Genomic DNA, 13,244 nt, shown 5'->3' on the forward strand with positions numbered 1-13,244 from the left:
TCATTAGCTATTTTTTTCAGGTGTTTTTTTCTTATTCTTTCATTTGAAACAAATTCCTTTGTCGTCTCATTTTGCTTAACTTTCTCCATCTCTATGAAATTAGGTGAAACAGTTACCTATCCCTGTCTTGAAAGGGTGTGCTTGTGTGGAAGCAACCCTAGAGGCTTTTTTTTTCAAAATAAATAAATAAATAAATTTATTTATTTTTGGCTGCATTGGGTCTTCTTTGCTGCACGTGGGCTTTCTCTAGTTGCAGTGAGAGGGAGCTACTTTTCCTTGCATGCACGTGCTTCTCATTGTGGTGGCTTTTCTTGCTGTGGAGCAGGGGCTCTAGGTGCGTGGGCTTCAGTAGTTGTGGCATGTAGGTTCAGTAGTTATGGCTCGTGGGCTCTAGAGCACAGGCTCAGTAGTTGTGGCGCATGGGCTTAGCTGCTCCATGACTTGTGGGATCTTCCTGGACCAGGGCTCGAACCTGTGTCCCCTGCATTGGCAGGAGGATTCTTAACCACTGAGCCACCAGGGAAGTCCCAACCCTCGAGGCTTTGGTGGGAGAGCTGGAGCTGAAGTGAGCACGGGTCACACCTTTCCCCAGGTTGTGCTGGCAGCTATCACCTGGGTGGGAGGTGGGACGGGGGAGGCTAAAGTCAGAGACAAGTCTGAGCCGGGGTTTTTCCTATGCTCAGTGGCTGGCACCATCGTATTGGGCCAGGCTAGGTCCCAAGGTGCTGGAGCAGAAGCCCTGAGGGCTGGGCCCAAACTGGTTACATTCCCTTTAAGTGTGCACCCTCTCCCTGCCTGCCCCACCAGCACTGGTACCTTTGCCCAAGAGGGGAGCAGTGCTGGAGGAAGACAGGTTGGAGCAGGCACCTGGTGTAGGCTGCCGTGCATGCTGGTGCAATCCTGGAACACCCGTCAGAGCTCCAGAACACTTCTGATCTGCCACCTTTACCAATGGCAGTAATGGCCACCCTTGCCCTGTTCAGATGTCATGCTGGCCTGAGCCAGCTCTGTCCTCCACAACTGCACACTGTCCCCAGCACTGGCAGCCCTTGCCTTAGTAGGAGCTGACCTGGAGCCAGAGGTGCTGAAGTGGGCATTGGCGTGGGCATTGGCCTGGGCCAGGGTGCACCCTGGGGCTGTCACAGTAAACTGGTAGAGTCCTGGGCTGTTTCAATCTGCTTCCTCTGCTTAGTTCCCAGGAGCAAGCAAGTGTGTGCGTCTTTTTCAAGAGGAGAGTCTAGGTTTCTTACAGCCCTCCTGTTAGTCCCACTGGTTTTCACACCAGCTACAGGGACTCCACTTCCTGGTGGTGGGCCCCAGGGCTGTGGTGCCCAGTATGTGGTTTCAATGGCTCACTCTCCAGGGAGGCTCTCCGAGACCGAATCCCTGTAATCTCTCTCCTCTTCTGTGTCTCTCCTCAGGGCACAAGTCCTGATCTGATTGCTTCTCTTCCCTTCGCACCCAACTCTATGTGGATGTTTCTTTACAGTCTTGGCTGTGTAAGAACCTTCCTGCTGGTCCCCAGTGTGTTTTCAGTGATAATCGCTCCATATGTAGATGTAATATTGATGTGCTCATGGGGGAGGTGAGTTCAGCATCCTCTTGCTCTGCCATCTGGATCTCCTCCCCAAGCAGTGGTTTTAAAACTCATTGTGTACTAAGTTTAATACCTGTGATTGTTCAGGTGCAGTTTCTGCCAATTTATTTTCTTCCTTTCATGGACCATGTTTCCCCCTTTCTATCTTTCTTTCTTTTTCTTTCTTTCTTTCCTTCCTTCCTTCCTTCCTTCCTTCCTTCCTTCCTTTCTCTCTTGTATGCCGTGTGTGTGTGTGTGTGTGTGTGTGTGTGTGTGTGTATGTGTCTCTGTGTGTGTGTCTCTGTGTGTGTGTTTACAATTGGGCACCTGAAACAACAAGCAAATACCCACTCGTTGCAGATTTGTCCCATGCCATGACTGTCCTTCACTAATTAGCTTGGCATGCTCCTAGTCTTGGGATCAGCCCAACAGGAAAGCTAAAGGGCTACTCAGTTCTTTTCTGACTCTGCATCTTGCCTGGTATCTGTGTGGCTTTTTGATTCTCCTGAATACATGAATGCCTTACTGTCCCCCAAATCCACACCCCAGTTCTACTCAGGGTTTTCTGTGGTCTATGCTATGTCTCCTCCCTTAACCCCTTTTCCCTGGCATCTGTGCATATATAATCCCCCTGCAGCTGTAATGAGCCATTCCAGCTGCCCTTCAGTTTAAGCTTAGGGTTAGGTGAAACAGACACCAGTCTTTAGACAGCCCCCAAATAGGTTGTGACATTGCAAATAAGCTTTTCTGTGATCATTCTGGTCTGAGGGATGTGACTGGGAGCTGAGCTGCTGTTCTTTACAGATCAAGACTGCAACGCACCAGGCAGGAGGAGGGTACAGGTGAGTAAAAACACCATGAAATGTCCTACCACTCTGTTCTGGATTTTTCCTAATTGGGTGTTCACTATGTTGCTCTAGGTTTTTGTTTGACTGTTTTCCAGAACGTCTATGAGGTTTTATAGCAAGATTCTGTTTTTTTCCTTATGTTTCCATGAGAGAATTCAGCACTTCCTACCTCACCATTTAGGTGACATTAATCTACATGTTAAATTTTAATTGGCTTCACAACATTCCCTTGTATCAATGTTTCACGATTTCCCTAACTCCTCCCAATTTTATTATAATTTAACTTGTTTACAGATTTTTCTTTTATGGATAATGTTGAGCAAGATAATAAATTATATAAAGTATCATTTACATCATGACAATTTTCAGAAGTTCTCTAACTAGGTAAAATGTATGAACAAAGATTCTGCTTGCATACAGCACACAGTAAAAACTATTAATAATTAACCTCCCATAAGCACTTTGCTAGAATGTCTGATTTTGGTATCATTTTCAGGATTTCACCCCCATCCGTAAGCAAAATAATTTTGCTGGTGGGAAATGTCAAAAGGCAAATTTATTTTCATTTGATGTTTTCATTCTTTATTAAGTGCTGACATTTTGAAAAATGCTTATTAGTCACTCCTTTAAGTTGTGTGATTGTGTGTGTGTGTGTGTGTGTGTGTGCTGTAATATAGTTAATTGTTTCAACTGACGTTTGGTCAAGATTGGGCTTCATAATTAGAAAAACCAAAAAGATTGGTATGTGGAGGTTTCTAGTCTTAACATATGGTCAATAATTGCTCAGCAAATCCCATGCAATAATTTACAGTAATGTAAGTGGATCCAGAATTGTAAATTTACTTATTAAAAATATGAGGTAAAATATTTCCAAGCAATTAGTGATTTATTAATCATTATACAATACTTAATATTATTCTGATAAAAAACCCAAACAAGTTAATTGCCTTCAAATATTCCTTGCTCCATGGCTACTGATTTAATCATGCTCCTCCTGCAATATTTCTGCTAACATTGGTCAGTACAGTTGGGGTGTTACCTTCCTGTTATTCACAGCCTGTGAGGGCAGAAGAAAAAATCAGAGTCTGCTTAGTCAGAGGAGCAACAGGCAATGGACCCCAAATGCCAGTGTCTGGAACTTAATGATGGCCACTTCGTTCCCATTCTGGGATTTGGAACCTATGCCCCTGAGGAGGTAACATTTGTGGGTTGGGGTTAAGGTTAGAAAAGAAAATGGATGTAACGTGAGTGGAAGTAGACTTAGATTGTCAAGTTATTGAGTTCCTGTGCGACTCTGGGAGGGTCACTTGGTTCTACTAACCAGGCTAGAACCAACCCCTATGAAAGGGGAGGAAGCATTCAGTCTTCCCTCGGCATCAGGGTTTGAAGCTGTGGTCACCTACCGATGACTCTGGGTTTCCCTCCAGTGTCTGTCTCTTTCCCAGCTTGGCAGAAGAGGTGAAACTCAGCCATCAAGATCACTGACTGTCAGCTGCTTTGCTTTGAGGGTGATTGCAATTGTGTGGTTTCTCTGTATGTTTCGTTCATTCAAGAACTCTTTCCTCTTTCTGAAAAGAAGTATTTGAGGTAAAAGGTCCTGAAGATGAGGTGAATGATAAATAATGGGAGAGAATTGCTTTTCTACTGTGTTGTGCCTGCTAGGTGCCAGACGAGAAATGCTCCGCCTGTGTTTTGTCTTGTTTTTCTGTTTCTGCTTGGAAAGTTATTCTAATGGAATATATAATATCACTTGAGGGGATAAGCTACAGTCTTATAGGGCAAGGTTTCAATTCTTGTTTTTTTGTAATATATTTTTTATTAAACTATAATCTTCAGTGCTTGGGTGTAAGAGGGGCGAAATGGACAATTTGCTAGACTGGAAGCCAGAAAGTTTGCTGTCCATCTTGTCTTTGGAGTACATAGTTGTATGACAAAGAACTGGTCCTTAAACTTTGAGTCTCACCTTTTTCATCTATAAAACAGAAGGAAATATTCAGAGACACTTTGGAGATTGAAGACAGGACATGTTTACTTATTTATTTATTTTTATTTAATTAATTAATTTTTGGCTGCGTTGGGTCTTCTTTGCTTCGCGTGGGCTTTCTCTAGTTGTGGCGAGTGGTGGCTTCTCTTGTTGCAGAGCACAGGCTCTAGGCGCGCCGGCCGCAGTAGTTGTGGCATGCCGGCTTCAGTAGTTGTGGCATGTGGGCTTCAGTAGTTGTGGCCCACGGGCTCTAGAGTGCAGGCTCAGTAGTTGTGGTACATAGGCTTAGTTGCTCCGTGGCATGTGGGAACTGCCCGGATCAGGGCTCCAACCCGTGTCCCCTGCGTTGGCGGGCAGATTCTTAACAACTGCGCCACGAGGGAAGCCCCAGGGCATGTTTAATTTGCAGCATAAAGTACGATGAGGGGAGGGAAGGGTCCAGGCTATTCCTGAAGCTCACTGGTTAATTCCTGGGTAGATCTCCGAATGCCCGTACATTTAAGGAAAACCAGGACTAGACCCAACAAAGGGCAGTTAAACCAAGTCTCTACCTCCTTGAAAAAGAAAAGATTCTGAATCACATAAAAAGAAATGGAATATTATTCAGCCTTATAAAAGAAGTTATCCTGCCATTTGCAACAACATGGATGAACCCAGAGAACGTTAAGCTAAGTGAGATAAGCCAGACATAGAAAGACAAATACTGCATGATCTCTTTATGGGTAGAATCTTAAAAAATCAAACTCATAGAAGCAGAAAAATCAAACTCATAGAAGCATAGAGGCATGGTGACCAGAAGCTGGGGCCGTGGCTGGGAAAAATATAAAGATATTGGTCAAAGGGTACAAACCTTCAGTTATAAGATGAATAAGTTCTTGAGACCTAATGTACAACATGGTGACTATAGTTAATAATAATGGGTTATATTCTTGAGATTTGCTAAGAGAGTAGATCTTAAGTATTCTCACCACAACCAAAAGTTAGCTGTGTGAGGTGATGGATCTGTTAACTAGCTTGATTTTGGTAAATCATTTCACAATAGATACTTATATGAAAACATCACTTTGTACAACTTGAATAGATACGGTTTTTATCTGGTGTGTTCTGTGTGGCTACACTGGTAGACAGAGGACTCTCAGAAGCATTCATCTTGTTTCTTGATGCTTTGTACCATGAACATTATACCTTTGTTGACTTTGCTTAAAATATCTCACTGTATAAATCATATCCATGACTACAACTTTATGCTCAGTCTTATGAGTTCCTCCAGAAAATCACTGAAACTGGAGGTGGTCTTGGGGACCTCTAATGTCAGTGATGAACCAGTGATTGCCTGGGATTGAAGGACTTCCTGGATGTCCAACTTTAATTACTTACCAGGAACATTGAGAGAAACTGTTATGCGTTCATCACCACACATGCAGAACTAACCAAAGGCATGAAGAAAAGTTGATTCTTGGGAAGATCAAAGCTTGTGTCTTAGCAATCTCTTAATCCTGTGGATATCCAACTACTACCTTTGTTGCTTATGTAGGTTCCTAAAAGTGAAGCCCTGGAGGTCACCAAATTTGCTATTGATGTTGGGTTCCGCCATATTGACTGTGCTCATTTGTACCAAAATGAAGAGCAGGTTGGACAGGCCATTCGCAGCAAGATTGCAGATGGCACTGTGAAGAGAGAAGACATATTCTACACTTCAAAGGTGCTGTGTGTGTTGTGTGAGTGTGCACATGTGTGCAACGTGATTGTGCACAGGTGACAATTATATAATAGGACCAGTAGTTGTTTGGTGAACTGTGCTTATCGGTATAACTTTTCACACATATTTGTATATTAAATCTGGTATCCAAAAAGAAAATGAGAGTGATGATGGCATTCTCATCATTGCTGTGTTCAAATTTTAATTTTAAAGTAAAGTCACTTTACTTCTCTGAGCCTAGACCAGAGCTGTGTTATTTCATACGGGCTAATGAATCAGCCAGAACTGTGATCAGATTATAGCTTTCCTTATCATCTAGGGGACTTTCTAAAATTTCTTCAAGTTCTAAATCTCAGTTCTTACGTCCATCAGTGAGAGAGAGCAATAGGAGAGGCAGTTTGTATATTACACAAGCTCTAGCAAAAGTGTCTTGAATTATGTTCTGCTCATATTAATATGTTCAAAGCACTTTTCCTACAGTTATGTAAACAAACAGATACTAATTCCTGAGAGGATTGATTCTTTGATAGAATTAGATTAAGTCTGTAAACTGCTTTTAAACTCTATCAAACATAATTCAGATAATGAGTATGGTAATTATTTGATAATACATTTATTTCTTGGATCATTTCTTTTTATTGTGAATGATGTACTGATGATAAAATCAATCAAATAATAAAATTTACTTGGGTTGGTTAGATCAAAAATGGAACTGAAAAAGAAACAGAGTGGTTTTCCTCTGTGGTCATCTGTTTCTAATCAGGAAAAATGTCTAATTTTTAGGTGAAAGAAGAAAAACAAAATTACCTAAGGCATTAATTTAACATAGCTCCCATTCTTTAACCTCTGCAGCTTTGGTCCACTTTCCTTCGACCAGAGTTCGTTCAACCAGCCTTGGAAAAGTCACTGAAAAATCTTCAACTGGATTATGTTGATCTCTATATTATTCATTTTCCAGCGGCTCTGAAGGTTTGCGATTTGTATGATCACGTCTATTTTATTTCTTGTGTGAGAATATCTATCAACTTGCATGGATGGTTGAATTCAGATTTTTCTTAGTAAGATGTAGGGATGATTACACTAGAGTAGAATTCCCAAAATCATAATTTCTGATTATCTTTTTATTGGGTTTCTTTGAATCCTTAATTTTCTTTCCATGCCTCCAAGAGAAAAGAGTTCAACAATCTCACATCCTCTGCCTCAAAAACTTGAGGAAATAAAAATAGACACGTTCAACACAGGGTCCCGGGCCTCTTGGGGATTTCATGAACACACAGTTTGGTGCAGCAGTGGTGAGCAATGAAGCTGCCTTACACTTGAACATGATAAGTTTATCTCCTGTTTCACCCTTTCAAATTGACCGGAGTTGGTGGTGCTCTCTCTGGGTGGGTCTAAACCTAGCAGCCTTTATAGGGACTTGGGAGACCTTGCCTACACCATTGGCTGTCTTCACAATGAGTTTTGTAGACTGCACTTAGCCATTAAGAACTGCATTATGTAGAACTCTTGATCTGAAGTTACAGAAATCTACTCAAACTACCCTATGCAAAAGAGTTTATTGGACTATGTAGATGGGAAGTCCCAGCCATGGATAGATTTAAGGATTTGCAGTACTCTTCAGAAATGTCTCCTTTTTTTCTATCCCTTAACTTTGTAGTACTCTTGGTTTGCTTTATTTTTACCTCAACATTTTCCTTCGGTGGCAAATTAACCTTGATCAGTTCAAGGCTCATGGTCATTAACATTTGAGAGCACGTCTGGCTCTTCCACATTCCATATTAACCTAAAAATAGCCTTGCTGATTCATGTGCCTGCCCTAGGGCTATCAGATGTTCAGAGGGAAAAGGAAATCGGACTGTCAGGCTTAAGTCAAGGTTGCACTTTTTTTCTGGAAATAAAGCCATGTAACTTATTGCCATTCTTTACATAAGTCACTCTGAGTCCCTTTTGGGACCTAGGAAAATTCTATTTATTAAAACATATAGTAAGTGTAAGAGATCTAGAATGTTGCTACACCTACCTCATGGATGTTTAGTGTCCTGGTCCTAGATGTGCCTGGCAGCCTGGTTAAGAGTGGGGAAATTATTTAGTGACATATTTAAAATGACTGCTTCTATTCTATTCCAGCCAGGGGAGGAACTTTTTCCCAAAGATGAAAATGGAAAAATGATATTTGACACTGTGGATCTCTGTCGCACTTGGGAGGTGAGTCTGTGGAGGAGAGAGCCCAGGGGAGGAAGCCAGGAGAGGGGGAACCTCCTTCATTTCTTCCACCTGTGAGAATGGGTTGTGGACCATCAGATTCAGCAGTTCATGAACTTTAAAGGGCTGTTATGCTGGGGTGGTGTAGACGAAATCATTGCTGAAAGGTTCACAGAGAGGAACGGAGAAGAATTTGGGACAGTGAAGATAAGCATCTCTTTCCTTCAGTGTGATATATCTTCTTCTGGGATTTTCAAAGGAAGAGACAGTAATTCTTATTTTATTTTATTTTTATAAATTTATTTATTTATTTATGGCTGCGTTTGGTCTTCACTGTGGTGTGCAGGCTTCTCATTGTGGTGGCTTCTCTTGTTGTGGAGCATGGGCTGTAGACATGTGGGCGTCAGTAGTTGTGGCTCGCAGGCTCTGTGCCTCTCGCAGTAGAGTTCAGGCTCAGTAGTTGTGGCGCACGGGCTTAGTTGCTCCGCAGCATGTGGGATCTTCCGGGACCAGGGCTTAAACTCGTGTGCTCTGCATTGGCAGGCGGATTCTTAACCACTGTGTCACCAGGGAAGTCCCGTAATTCTTATTCTTGTGTCACAACCTTCTTCCCCTCTTTTCTTCTTGATAATCCATGCTAATTCTTGACAGGTGACCCTGTTAGCATTTTTTCAGCATTTATTCTTGCTCTATAGCCCATTGCAAATCATGTTCACCACCCCTTACCCCCCACCCCCAGGCCCTGGAGAAGTGTAAGGACGCAGGACTAGCCAAGTCCATCGGGGTGTCCAACTTTAACCGCAAACAGCTGGAGAAGATCCTGAACAAGCCGGGGCTCAAGTACAAGCCCGTCTGCAACCAGGTGAGCAGCCTCCGTCTCCTCTCCTTTCTGCTCTTCATAACCTCCTTCCTGTAGTAGAGCCAGATGTCTATTTGTCTTCCCCTCCTATTCATCCTACCTTTGTGGGACAGAAGATTCTAGAGAGCAGAGCCTCTGTCTGGAAGGGTGTGAATAGAACCCAGAATGGTATCTCTGTGTGATAAAGTCTTGGTGGAAAAGATGGGGAGGGCTTCCTGCTAAATTGTGGGTAGGAATTTAGGGAAGTTAAAGGAGATAAAGGAGGGTTAGAATAGTTACCCAGAGGAAGATGGCATTTCCCTGAGCTGTAAAGGATGACCAGAAATTGGATGGTGAAAGTGCCTTGGAGGGAACTGTGTACAGGTAGGAAGGCCATGAATACATGGAATGAAAAGCAAATAAAGAGCGAAAATGAGATCTCATTGAGGTTTTAAGAGTTTGTGTGGGGTTCAGATGCCTGAGTCCTTAGTCTTAGTGTCTCAGCTTTTAGAGATCTTCAACAGGAAGCATAGTACAGAAAAATTTGCTGGAGACTATGAAATTCATCCAGGTTAGAGCGTGAAGTTAATGTCTTATGGTGACACTAACAGTAGATGAAATAGTCACTCAGGAATTAGAGCAGACCTTGTGATTTACTTGGTCTTGGTATGGTTCTCCCATTGATTTCTACCTTAAAATTAAATGTTTAAGCACATTTTTTCTCTGTTTGATCCTTTGCTGATATATTTTTTGTTGTATTTTTACTTTTCTGTGGTGAGAAAACTTAATAAGAGATTCGTCCTCTTAAATTTTAAGTATTACAATACAATGTAATGCAATATTGTTAACTGCAGGGACAACGCCGTACAGCATATCTCTAGAATTTAGTCATCTTGAGTAATAGACTTCACACCCATGTTTAGAAACTTCCGATTTCTCCTTGCTCCCAGACCCTGACAACCATCACTCTACTCTTTAATTCTATGAGTTTGACCAGTTTAGATATTAATATTTGTTTTTCTGTGACTGTTGTATTTCATATAATGTAATGTCCACAAGTACAACCTGAAGTCAAGGAATAAGAGTCTTCTACAGAAAAAGTAGCTTGTAAAATTCAAGATTTATGTATATCTATATACAGCATCAACATTTTCAATTACAAAAATTTAAAAATTAATGTGATTTTAGCACTAATTTTGCCTCTAAGTTTTCATTGTGAAAATTTTCAGATATTAGCAAAGTTAAGGGTATGATAGAGAACATCCATTTTCCCTCTTGTATGCAAAATTTTTCACATTTTGCCACACTGCCAGATGTATATATATATATATGTATATATATTTATGTATGTAATATTTTGTTGACTTGAATCTCATTGTAATTCACATATCACTTTGAGACATGTTTCTCAAGCTCTTTTAACCTAGCATGGTGGTCACTCAATCATTTTTTTTAACCATGATATCCAGACAGGTTTTTGACAAATATAATAGATTTATCAGACTATCATCTTGTGATGTTAGTTAATTTGTTTCTCTATTCTCAATTCCTGTAAATGAGTAGATAGATCTGAACTCCTTCCTACCTTAAGGTTAAACATTTTGACAAGAACACGTCCTTTGCATGCTGTGCCCTTCAAATGCACCCCAGTAGGAAGCACGTGATGACAGCTTGTCCCACTGTGAATCATGGCACTTTTGTTCTGCTGGTAAAGCTAGTGGTAGCTAGATTTTTTGTTTGGAAATGTGTATTTTCCCTGTTGAAATTACCTAGTCATCTGGGGAAGTTAGATTCTCCCCAAATTTTCACATAATGGTTGAGAATCCATCAATGACTTTCACCGGAATTAGTTATTTCATTGGGATGTTTTTCAATATTTTCAACTTAAATACTCTTTTTGATCTTCTTACCTGACATTTTATTGCAAAAACAAAATTCTGTCATTAAGTCAGCATAAAATACCTTATTCCTATAAGACAGGGTAAAAACTTAACTCCTTCCCCTTAATTCTCAGTTTCTGAGAAAGGATTTATTGTAATAATCACCATCAGTGGAGGCAAATATTTTTGTTCTTTCTCTCTTTCATCACTTGGGACTCAGGGATTTTTATTTACTCTCAGTGTTACATTTGCTTTTATTCATTATTCCTTTTGATGCTCAAATCTACCCAAATGTCTCCAGTGGGATCCCCATCAAACTGGTTCTTTTAGTGCTTCAGACATTTCTTCATGAGTCTTGGAGCAAATTCTTTGCAAAATTTGATGTCCAAGACTCAACAGGTGTTTTTCTGTCTCAGATCTGGAATTAGGCGTGTCTCTTGGTAGTGTGTTTAGTAATTGAGATCTGGTCCCTAGAGTTACTTGTTCTCAGGAATGTCATTATTTTTTACCTTTTCAGGGACAGAGATATAAAATGTATTTTTTTTTTAAAAAATCATTATTTGATGTTGATACTTCCAGTTTAAATTTAATGTTACACAGTTTTTTTCTTTAGATTTTTTTAACTTCTAACATTTCTCTGTCATATTTACATTATCATTTCATATAATCTGAAACTCTTCTATGTTGGCCTTCTACAGGTGGAATGTCATCCTTATCTCAATCAGAGCAAACTGTTGGACTTCTGCAAGTCAAACGATATTGTTCTTGTTGCCTATGGTGCTCTGGGATCCCAACGATTAAAAGATTGGTAATGAACCCTAATGAAGACAATGGAGAGTTTACCTAAAATTCAGTTTTTGATGAAATATTTTTAGTCATACCGTGCTCAGTGCTCTGGAGATAACTCTCAACTTGCTTGGGGGAGAAAGGGGAGGATGGAAGGAATCCTTCTCTTTTGTCTTCCCATCACCCAGCCAATTTTCTTATATTATATGTGTCCTGTTGTAGATTGATCAATAACATGTGTCTATATTAAAATCTGTATATAATCCCCCAGCTGAGACCTAAGACATAAGCTTAAGTCATGATTTACTTATCTATTACCTAAGGAACACATTACTAGTAATAGACTCTCCAGGCTTCACTTACCTTATGTATAAAATCAGGATAATAACATATAACTCCCAGGTCTATCATGATCCAAAAAATTACAATTTGAACCATTTTTGTAAACATCTGTAGAAGTATTGCACACTGTAAGTAATGATGAAATGAATAGTTCTCATTTTGAGACTACTCAATTTTTATCAATACCTGAGAAAATTAAACTAAAAAATATCCCAGTCTTTTCCTTCTCTTTCTCCTTTCATGCTCTTGTACTTACTCTGGGGCTGTGATTGGAGAATAAAAACAGCCACTGAGATGTAAAACAGAAAAAAAACATGATTGTGGAAGCATTGATCTCAACTCAATCATGCATCCAAATGACCTGGAGAGCTTTGTAAACAAAGATTGCCAGGTGCCACAATTGAGTTTCTGATTCAGTTTGTCTGCAGTTAAGCCATGGAATTTGCATTTCTAACAAGGTCCCAGGTGATACTGATGCTGTTGGTCCATGGACCACATTTTGAGAAGCAGTGGCCTAGAGTGGACCTACTTGGTCTGTTTGGGAAGCCTCCTAACAAACTGAATACTCAGTCTCAGATCTTCAGCATTTCCGAATTTCCTTCCAGGGTGAACCCGAGCTACCCAGTTCTCTTGGAGGACCCAGTTCTTTGTGCCATTGCAAAAAAACACAAGCAAACCCCAGCACTGATTGCCCTTCGCTACCAGATGCAACGTGGGGTTGTGGTCCTGGCCAAGAGTTACAATAAGAAGCGGATCAAAGAGAACATGCAGGTGATGAGTGGGGCTGTGGGCACAGGGGTTCTAAATAATATCCTTCACGAGGGTCATTCTTTGTCCAGCTCTCAAGACTATCTTTGGGCCAAGATGATTTATCTGTTATTTATCATGCACGTATGCCTTATGTATATTCCTAATGGTTTTCTCCTCCTACTGTGGCAACAGGAGAGGTGGCATGGCTGGATAGGATTAAGATTGGACAGAAAATGGAGATTTTAGTTCCAGCATTACATCTGCAATTTATTCTGTCACCCTGCAAGTGATATCTTATTTTCTTTATTCTCAGTTGACGAAATTGAATTGTGATTTTCT

General features: G+C 40.7%; 1 protein-coding gene across 7 annotated transcripts in view; it reads left to right on the plus strand.

The window, feature by feature from the left end:
- Positions 1-13,244, plus strand: part of LOC101273575 (dihydrodiol dehydrogenase 3) — a 42,081-nt gene that overhangs the window by 20,529 nt on the left and 8,308 nt on the right. For 4 of the 7 annotated variants that reach the window (XM_049705301.1, XM_033409093.2, XM_033409092.2 and 1 more), the window contains 7 exons: positions 2,381-2,418; positions 5,943-6,110; positions 6,960-7,076; positions 8,235-8,312; positions 9,049-9,171; positions 11,726-11,835; positions 12,761-12,926. In XM_049705301.1, coding sequence (XP_049561258.1) covers positions 2,381-2,418; positions 5,943-6,110; positions 6,960-7,076; positions 8,235-8,312; positions 9,049-9,171; positions 11,726-11,835; positions 12,761-12,926 — 800 coding nt within the window. Of the gene's footprint in view, positions 1-2,380; positions 2,419-2,465; positions 3,620-5,942; positions 6,111-6,959; positions 7,077-8,234; positions 8,313-9,048; positions 9,172-11,725; positions 11,836-12,760; positions 12,927-13,244 lie in introns of those variants that run through there. The other 3 variants (XM_033409095.2, XM_004281682.3, XM_033409094.2) reach the window with 3 other exon arrangements.

The sequence above is a fragment of the Orcinus orca genome, chromosome 2, assembly GCF_937001465.1.
Source record: "Orcinus orca chromosome 2, mOrcOrc1.1, whole genome shotgun sequence".
Lineage (NCBI taxonomy): Eukaryota > Metazoa > Chordata > Mammalia > Artiodactyla > Delphinidae > Orcinus > Orcinus orca.